Source organism: Porites lutea, chromosome 1 (genome assembly GCF_958299795.1).
Source record: "Porites lutea chromosome 1, jaPorLute2.1, whole genome shotgun sequence".
Lineage (NCBI taxonomy): Eukaryota > Metazoa > Cnidaria > Anthozoa > Scleractinia > Poritidae > Porites > Porites lutea.
In genome coordinates, this window is record NC_133201.1 from 1,520,201 (window position 1) to 1,530,283 (window position 10,083).

The window sequence follows — 10,083 nt, forward strand, 5'->3', positions numbered from 1 at the left end:
CGAAGTATTTCCTTATATTATCTGCATTTTTTTCCTCCACTAGCTGCTGTTTCTCTCCTGGGATAACTTTGAAAATCGTTACTAGCTTGAGACTTTATGTTCGTGTTGTTGCGTTCATTCACGAATTTTAAAACTGGCAGACGGTGTTTTTCTTGACCCCGCTTCGAACAACTCGGCCCAGAAACCATATTAAACTATGCTCGTGTGGATGCCCCTGAACCGGCTTGACCGACTGTAGCCATGCGTGTTTTCACTTCTCATGTACACTTTCCTTGCTCTTGAGAGACCTGGAAAACCACAATGCAATTCCCGCGTTGATAAGCATAACTATCACAGCTGCGCCAACGGTGTTGATAAAAGATGCGTCAGCGGTTGTGTCTGCCCATGCGCCTTCCCGCTGTCTCCAGGTCCTCTTATGCTTGATATCAAATTCAACAAGTTTGAAGGCAAATTCTGTGCTCAAGGCAACCAAAACATGCATAAAATGATGGCTGTTACCGACGAGATCAAAGCGTCCTGGAAGAAGGCATTCCGGTAACCTGGTACTGTACATCAGGCCTGCCACAACAATGCAAAAAGCGTGACGGAAATAGTAACTAACAGATGAGCTGTTGCATGCAGAGAAGGCCATGCATGACGTGCTACTTGCGTGACAACTACAGAGTGTCACGCCAACTATGAAGGGTGAGGTGCTATTCAACCAAGCTAAAAGTACCGAGATTGTACGGAAAAAAGTACTGAATTTGTTTACTTCGGCTCCAGTCTTACAGCAGCTGTAAGTTGCAAGGAAAGAAAGAGTTGCTGCTAAACACAAGTATATGAAGGGTATCTCAAAGATGATCCAGTTGGTGTTTGTTGGACGAATGTAAAAGAACATGGCTTGAGCTGATGTGAAAGTATACAGGCTGATGGCTGCGTAGTCAAAGAAAAAGCAGGTTTTGTAAACGCGCTCAGATATGGAGTTGAAAAGATGCGCCACAGAGCTGGTGGAATAAACAGCTAGCGTTCCAATAGCAGAAGCAAAAAGCGGCAAATTAAATGGATCAAAGAGATGAGGCGTTTGGGTGAGAGCAGTCGTAGAATAGCGTATTACAAAGAAAACTGTGGTGAAAACGTGACTCCAAACGTTAAAGCTTTCGTTGTTAATGTACAACAAACTCTTAACACACTCCCAAGGTGTACTATAAGCTGGTCTGTATGCTGATCTGATAAATGGTTCTCGAAAACCTTCAGGCATTTCACTGTCTTTGAAGAGAAGCCTCTTGCTGTCTTCTTTAGTACAAGCAGTCATCTTTTTTTGGCGTTTTTGTTGTCGTATTGCTTTTTTCACAGTCAAGAAACTCAACCAGTTGATAAAAATCTGTTCAAACAAGATAGACATGTGAATTGTTAATGTATGATACCTATCATTATAGATATTTTCGCTCTTTTTTTTTTACAAAACTGAGAAGTAACGCTTACACTTATAAGTGTGCATTTTGGCTTTATGTTCCACCGGTTTTTAGGTACAACCTACACCAACTGAAAGGATACTGAAACAGTTGGCTAGATTTACAAAACGTATGGCGGCATCAATCAGCCACATTGCATTGCATTGCATTGCAGTTTTTGAAGTTCGCGGTACCTTAAATTTCTTAGGCCTAGTGAGTTAAGTTCGTAAAAAGTTCGACGTCTGACTAGTCTAAGTTCGTCTGAACGAGTTTGCGTCCAACACGTTCTATTCGTCTGCTTCGAACGGATAGAACGTCTTAAAACGTCTCCGGGAGAAACGTCGATCTTCACATACGACGAACTAAACTAATAAATTAAAAATTTGTATAGGTAATAGCATGATTTGTAGTGATATTTGGCATAAATACCACGAGTGATATTTTGAATTTGTTACACGTAATTTCACGAGCCGTTAGGCGAGTGAAATTTGTGACAAATTTGAAATATTACGAGTGGTATTTATGCCAAATATCACGTACAAATCATGCTATTATTTGTTTATACTACTACCCGCAAAAGGTTTGTAATTTTCACATGTAGGTATTTCAAATTAAGCTGAAATACCACTGCTCTAAGCCAATCAAATTGCAGAAATTTCTCATGCAGTAGTATAAGTATAATAATGTACAAATGTGCCTCGTTCGGAAGAAAATTTATTAAAATTTCCTTTTGGTCTGATTCAGTTGATTGGTTCGACGCGTTCTATGTTCGACATCTGAACCAACAGACCATCTTAACTTAATTTAGGTCGACTCAAATTAGAGTTTGGTTCGTCTCATGAAAAGTTCGACGTTTGGCCTAGGCCTTAGTATGTTACATTATGCTGAAGTCACGCTCTGCTCCGACACAAAGTACGTGTTTGGCAAGGACATTGTAAATGGCTATCTTGGCTGTCTTGGTAACGAGATAATCTAGCGTTACACTGACACCAGGTTTGAGACATCGATGCAAAGTTCTTGTAATTAACCGCTTTTACGCAGGATCAAGTTTTAAACCCGTGAACCGTTAAATTAGACGGTGTATCTAGTTCTAAATCCAATTTAAACAACCCACCAAGATATAATTTTGTACACTTACACAGTTGTTTAATATGTCAATTCAGTGTAGTTCTCAATAATGCTGATTCTGAAGCGAGAATAAAACGTCTGATAATGTGATGTTTTTCCTCTAAGATTAACTAAGGCAACTCTAAGTCGTTAAAGCGGCATGAAGCAAGTAAGACTCTGTTCTTAAAAAGCGCAGTTTACTAATAGCTAACGGCAGCTGAATTTGTCGATCTTTGTAGTCTGTTCCAATTTTCTTCAGTCCGAAGCAAAGATTAGTCTACGAAAAATATAGACTGCGAGCAGTCCCTCAGGATGGTCACGCGAGCAAGGAAATCGAGCGAAGCGAGCGAAAAAAAAAAGACAAGAAGCCGAGGGGAAGCTCCATTTCCCTCTCGGCCTTTTCCCCTCTCCAGTCCTGCCGAGCTTAGACTCGACTGACTCAAGAGGGACTGCTCCCAATCTACGAAAAATAAAAAGATAATCTCAAAACATAGCGCAATTTTCAATTTTTACTTTTTTTATTTGTCCACTGTGCATCATTCTAAAATTAAAGTTTAATAAATTTGCAGTTGAACCTGTGATGAGCCGAGTTAGGATCATTAAACAAATGTTAATCAAATCACACCAAAAGGTCTATATAAGCAACGTGTTGGCCGAGTAGTTATCAACCCGCGAACCGCAGACGTATTTCTGGTCGTCGCCTCTCTACCTAATTCGGAAAAAGAGAAGCGACGACCGAAAATACGTCTGCAGTTCGCAGGCTAAGTAGTTAAGCCTTATAATTACCAAAAGAAATAATTAGAGAACAGCTGACTTGAATTTGAAATAATCCGCCGACTAGTCTCAGAAGATATTCGCGCAAGAACCAGTGTCCTAAACCATTTTCGCCTCTTTAAAAAACAAGCCACGGCAAAGTTGAGAAAACGCTGAGTCCAACAGGTTGAATTTTAGGCTAGCCCACACTATACTCGATAGATTTTGCGCCGGCATGAAAACCGGATTCTGTTCGCACATAAAAGGGGTGATTTCAGCGCGATTTCTATAGAGCGTTTTCACTCACGTGGCCAGCATCTCTTGACATATTCATTGGAACAAAAGAAAGCATTTACATGAGAAAAGAGTTCAAATCCCAGAGGATTTTCTAGGTACACCAACATGGCCGCCTTTTCATTGTTTTGGAACACCAATATGGCCGCCGTGACGTCATGTGAAAACGCTCTATAACGGACGGAAGCTGCGCCCCGCCAATCTCTCAAAGTGGAGAGTGGCATGTGTTCATAATATGCCGGAAAGCTTTTTCTGTCGGCATGAGACTCAGCGGAAACTCGGTATCTTGAGAGTGTGCATAGCATTAGAATCGCATAGTTTTAAGTTGAAATATAGGGCATGTTGAGCCATTGTAAACAACATCGCAAGCTTATTTTGTAATATGGTTAGAATATAAACAGAAGTGCATGGTAACTCTTAATACTTGCAGTAAGAAGAAAGTGATAAAGTTCAATTTTAAGGACTGATCCGAGGAAAGAGATGCTCTTGAACATGTACGTTAAAAGGCCCAAAGAACTGAGCTCTAGCTCTTAGTTCAACAAAATATCCTGAAGCGTTGGTCAGTTAACAAAGAACATAATCTGAAAGAATAATACCGCTGTACAAAATCACTTGCAATACCTCTCACAAGGAAAAGTTTAATTTTACTTACATGTAGGCATTGATAACTAACTGGACGATTAACGCCGCGTCTGTCTCATCATGACGAGTAATACTTTGCCATAAGCTAATGATTGTTTTTACGTCGTTTAAAAAAATTAATACTACAGTGTACTCGTATATTTTTTTCTCGGTTGGATAACTGCTCAGCGATATAAATGCCCATAATAAATATTTTCACAACATCAAAAGAACCCTAACTGAACCCAGGCCGTAAGGCTTTACTAATTTGTAGTGCATGACAGCACCGAAAAGCGAAGGTTATAAACTGCGAACGTAGAATATTCAGCACATTTTGTCTTCTGTGATTCAAAACAAAGCAAAATTTGCATTCAACGTAATGCTGAGTTGGGAATATAATTCATTTTCGTACGTAGTTATGTATTTTCAATAAACCAAGAAACCAGTCCAACTTACCCAGTAAGAATAGTAAGTAGTACCCGACCCATACACTCTAGTGCTTATAGCTGACCAAAGAACCTCGGCAGGCCGACTGCATGGTTACGTGTTTAACAGTTTCACGCAAATTAGGGACTACATTGCTCATCAACGTTCATAAATATTTACAACACAAAACAAATAACCAGTTCTGATAAGGTCGAGCAACCCGCAATTGACATGCGAGCGTTTACAGTTGACTGCGCAAAAGCTTTGAATGAAAAGTGCGGCACAATATATACTATATACTTTTTAATATTTGTGAGCTAGATGAAGGTGATGAGACTACCTATACCCCTCCGCCTAATTTGTCACTTATTTGAATTTTGCATCTTCATTAAAATAATTCAGTTTCATTTTATTAATTAAAAATAAAAAGATCTGTTGGGCTTGTTTTTGTAGCTAACTAGACAGAAGGTTAATGCATTAACTGAGCCATATTTTCAACCACCGATTTTCACGAAGCTGTAGTTTGTAATATCCTGGCTTTAGACCACTTATGTTATACTTGATGGGCCTCCAGTCTTTAAATATTGTACCTACCCTACCCTGCCCACCCACCCCCCCCCCCCCTGTCCAACTTAGCTCGTGTTTACGGTGCACTATCTTATTGCGTAAGAACTTTACGCGTTCGCGCGCTTAGTATAACAGTACAGGCCGGCCATCTTGCTTCAAGACGCTCTTTCAAGACACTTGCAGAGGATACGATCCCCCTTCTAGCCAGGCAAACGTTTGCATATAAACACTTTGGCCGCTCACTCAGCCGGAGTAACTTGGCTAAGAGGTCGGGGTATTTTTTCAGTTTTAAGAATGCTGTTTTAGAGTTGAGGCTAGGGTTAGCGTTAGGGCTAGGTTTGGGTTAGTTTTCATCCTAACTCTAACCCTAACCCTTAACTGCATTCTTTAAAATAAAGATTAATCCCGAACCCGCGTTTTTGACACCTGAGACATTCGCTGTATTAGACACAATCAGAGCATGCGCGAGTGCTGTTAGCTGCGACAAAGGGGTCAATTTTTTGTCACATAGAGGCTCGTTTAAGTTGACTCGGCTGGGAGGGGAGGATGACCAGGTTTTCTCCTACAGCTATTTCGAGACAGGTTGTCGCAAAGAAATGTGTACGCCACAATCCCGAAACGGGTAATATAGGGTATAATATATACCTTTCTGGATCGTCGCGTGCACTTGTTTCCGACAACCTTTCTCGAAATAGCTGTAAACGACGGGGCCTTGTTCGTTCTTTGAGGTTGCAAATAGTTGATTCCTTTTGCAATGGCCTTTTCTTGCGTTCTGTTAAGTTAAGTATGCAGGCGAATATTCATTTACATTTTCTTCATTAACATATGCTTATGGTTCTCTGATCAAGCTTTTAAAATAACATCTCAGAATATTGAGAAAGCATAGCAATACCGTACTAAGAATGTTACCACGGAGTAATTCTAGCTGTAATTCTCCCTAGACTTGCAGGTTTTTTTTCGATTTTACATGTAGAGAGTATAAAATGGCATAAATTCCTCATCGACAAGTTAAATTGAGCCCAAGTTCGTCTTGAAAACAAAAGGAAATAACAAATGAAACTATTAGCAAGATGAATAAATGCAAGGTTTGGTCATAACTCTCTCTGACTGACTTCCAAATTCCCACTTCCTACTTGTAAATTTTGACGGCATTTTAAAGATGTTTGCATATTTATTCAAATTACGGTACTCCCTAGAGTATTGATTAAAGGTTTATATTTTGATCGAAACCTTGGTTCGAAACAAGCGAAGCTAGAGAAAATGTGCGCTTTTCAGGAACTTGAACCAAATTTCGAGAGTTGAACTTTGTGAAGGGCATAGTTCAACTTCTTAATATATAACTTCTGTTAAAGGCCATTTACGTAACACGTCGATCGAACAAATGAACAATTCATTATTTTACACTCGAATGGCCATTTGGCCATTTGTGCCCAGTAGTTTCTACCGCTGAGTACCGCCTCAAGTCGTTGTGTTGTTTTATACGTGTTCATTCTTACATTTCTAAAGATGAAACTACGGTCAGGCAGCTCTACTCTTGATGTACGAACAAGCCATCGAAACAACAACGTCAGAAACTTCAAAGTTGAGCGTGAAGAAAGCGAAGATGGGAAAAATATGCTGTACAACATGGACGAAGTACCGCTCGGTTTTCGTGAACCATACATTAAAACAGGATATAGAAAGCCTTTCATAACAACCTGGCAAAGCTTGAAGAGCCTCTTTCACATCAATAACGAGACCTTCAATATCTGGAGCCATCTCGTGACCCTGATCTACTTTGTGGTTCGTTATACATCGGTTCTACTTGTATTAAGGCAAGCGAGTTCACCACGACGCTACTTCTTCTATCCCATGTTGTCGTCCGCTATCGGAAGCTGGACAGTATACGCGATGAGCTCCATAGCTCATACATTTAACTCCAAATCGGAAGAGATACACAGTGCTTTGTACTTTCTAGATTACGCTGGGATCAGTATTTACACATACACATCAGGACAAGTGATGTATTACTACAATCGACCAATAAACACAGGGTGGAGAATCTTCGAATCTGCTTTATTATACACAAGTATCGGTGTTTTTCTGTCGTTCACAGCAACATTCTCCTGTTGCTTGAGTAAAATTGCTTTCAAAGGAAATAAGACGTACGCTGCTTTCATTCGAGTGATTCCAGTATTTGCCGGATGGTTGAACACTGTGTTATCGCTGATAGTTGGCGTGACACTTTGCACCTGTAACGCCAACACGTCATTCCAGTCCTTTATCGCCTGTAACGATCTACTGATAACGTACTTTCGACGACACTGTTTTTGTTCCATTCTGGCCGGCGTCATCTATGGATCTCGACTTCCAGAACGCCTACTGCCTGGGAAATTTGATATAATAGGAAACAGCCATCATTTTTTACACGTTTTCTCTGCCCTCTCAACCGAGTACGCCTTTAAGATACTGGAGGTAGCCCTGGAAAGTCGCCAGGATCAAAAGAATGAACTTTTGGCAAAGTCGTTGGTCGGAATAACTAGCGTAGAGACAGTTCTTCCAACATTTGTAGTATTTTTTGGAAATATAGCCATTGCTTCCTGTTTTGTTAGGTCCATTTTCAGAAAGGACTTCGTAAACAAGAAAAAGTGATATGAGGGTAACAGAGGCAATTTAAGCGTTAAATTTATTTATTTGGCCAAACCATTTGATATGCCTTTATGCCTTAAAAGCCACTTCAAAACTGACGGTCCTCTAAGTGTTTAGATCCTTCGATGATAAAGAGAAAATCATGCCTTATCAGGGCTGAACTGGGACATGTCATTACGTTTCTATTTTGGAAGTAAACTTTTAACAATATTTAATTAAAAACAGCTTGAATAAAATTAGAGGCCACACGACGTCTTTTTAAAAGGCAATTTGGTTACAAATTAAGACGGTCTTTTTAAGCTAAATTTTTCACTTTTCAGTCTTAATATGAATACAATTTAGTCTTTTTTTCTCAGTGGTATAATTAGGCTACTGACAATGATCATGGCGGGAAGTTAAGGGAGTGCCTCTGTGTGCCCTTTGCTCGAAGGCATTGGGAACGCATATTTTTTCGCTTTTTGAAACTTAATCTATGTTTGTTTGTTCGGTGGTTGTTGTTGTTGCTGTTGTTGTAAACACCATACGTAACTTGAAGCATATCCCTAGATGTGGCTCTTTTATGCTTTAGGAGCACAATCTGCACCCATGGGTTCTTTAAGAATAAGACGAGGGGCAGGGGTGGTAAGTTAATATTTTTCATAAGAGTGGTGTGTGTTATGCCGAAGAGCGAAGGAGCTCTCAGAGGGAGAAGTTAAAATATGTATATTTTTAAAAACAAATGAGAAAACAAAGCAAAATTTGATACGTACTCTTATTTACATCCGAAGCATATCATAATTGTATTTGCTCAATTGTTTCTGTTTTTGTATCGTTGACTTAAAATGAAAAGAGAGAAAAAATTAAATAATGGTTGTTTAATTATAACTGAGCTGTGTTGTTTAGGAATAGTGTACTTCGCAGTCACCCCCTAGTAATTTATAGCCCTATGCTTTTTGGTGTCTGATAAATAGATGGCCGAAAACTGTTTTTGTTTTGTTTAACCTGCGTAGCAAGCGTTTCCAATCGAGTTACTGCGCGAAAGTTAGAGCGGAAGCAAAAAAAAAACGCAGTTTTCTAGATGAACCTCGCGAGGAAACGCTTGCTACGCAGGCTATGTTTTGCTAGGCTTTGACGATGTTTAACCATGCGAAGATAATTTGAATGAGTGAAAAGATAGTTACAATAAAAATTTATGTTTCCTTAAGATGTTGTTTTTTCACTTGTTCTCTCCCGGTTGCCAGTTCTTCTGTTTTAGACTTCCCGTGATCACATAAACGTATCATGCAGTCCTGAGGAGACTTGGATGAATTAGGAATGGACATTGATGAACTTCTTGTCTACATTTTTTTTTACTGGCGGTTTAATGAAAAATTTAAATCCTTAAAAACGTCGACTAAAACAAGAAACAGAAATACAAAAGAAAACAACGAAGGTACATTAGTTGATGTAGTGATGAGATTACCCCTCTACGTGACCCATGAAATGTGAACTACGTTCGAAATGAAGACACCAATAAATTGAGCTGCAATTCACAGAAGCTCAATACATTCAGTTGATAAAATGCCTGAAATGCTTGTGAAAGCTAATTAAAACGGGATCACAAAAAAAAAACATTTTTCAAGGCAAGGAGTATGTTCCCTGAATGAGGCTGAAAGTATGCAGAAGAAGATCTGAATGTTAGCGAAAGGGGGATGAGCGATTTTGCAGAGAACCGCGAAACATGAACTTCTTTTATATAAAATCTTCTTTAGCTAGAAAGTAAGAAGCAACTTTTCCATAATTTTTCCTCACCTAACCTCTCCTTATAATCATAATTTTTACTTCAGCTAAAAGCAAGAAGCAGCTTTTCAATCCCTATTTTTTTTCTTAAGGCGTAACGATGAGGGAAATAATAAGTTTACACATCGCGAAGATATTAGAGCCATAACTTATTATGTTCGCCTTTGCTGTCACTACTAAGGCATATGCAATCCGGTTGAGCATGCGAGTTGTTTATCTTTTTAATCCGAAATGGCAACCCAAGCAAAGTATTGTAACTTATTCAAAGTGCCGTAGATAAAAAAAAAGACACACACACAGTGTTTCAAAAGAAAGCTTTCCCTTTATTTTATAACAAATTATACATGGTTCTTTTAACTATTCTCGGAATTTATCCCAACCTCCTCGAGTTCACATTTCACCGAAAACATCCTGCATTTAGAGGATATCGCCCAAAGATAACAAAATTTCCTTCCTTTACTGAATGCAAACAAAAAACACTAAATTAATTTTTTAGCTA

The 10,083-nt window shown here is 39.2% G+C and overlaps 2 protein-coding genes across 2 annotated transcripts in view; one reads left to right on the forward strand and one right to left on the reverse strand.

Annotated features, from left to right (window-relative positions):
* Positions 1-1,306, reverse strand: part of LOC140933534 (membrane progestin receptor gamma-A-like) — a 1,717-nt gene extending 411 nt beyond the window's left edge. The window contains exon 1 of the mRNA XM_073383127.1: positions 1-1,306. This exon is cut by the window's left edge and continues 411 nt beyond it. Within this exon, the coding sequence (XP_073239228.1) occupies positions 251-1,291 (1,041 nt within the window). The 5' untranslated portion in view covers positions 1,292-1,306 and the 3' untranslated portion in view covers positions 1-250.
* A 5,101-nt stretch (positions 1,307-6,407) lies between these two features.
* LOC140933543 (membrane progestin receptor gamma-A-like) lies at positions 6,408-8,251 on the forward strand. Its single transcript, XM_073383140.1, has one exon. It carries the CDS (start codon positions 6,705-6,707, stop codon positions 7,827-7,829), a length of 1,125 nt encoding a protein of 374 aa, XP_073239241.1. The 5' UTR covers positions 6,408-6,704; the 3' UTR covers positions 7,830-8,251.
* The last annotated feature ends 1,832 nt before the right edge of the window (positions 8,252-10,083 follow it).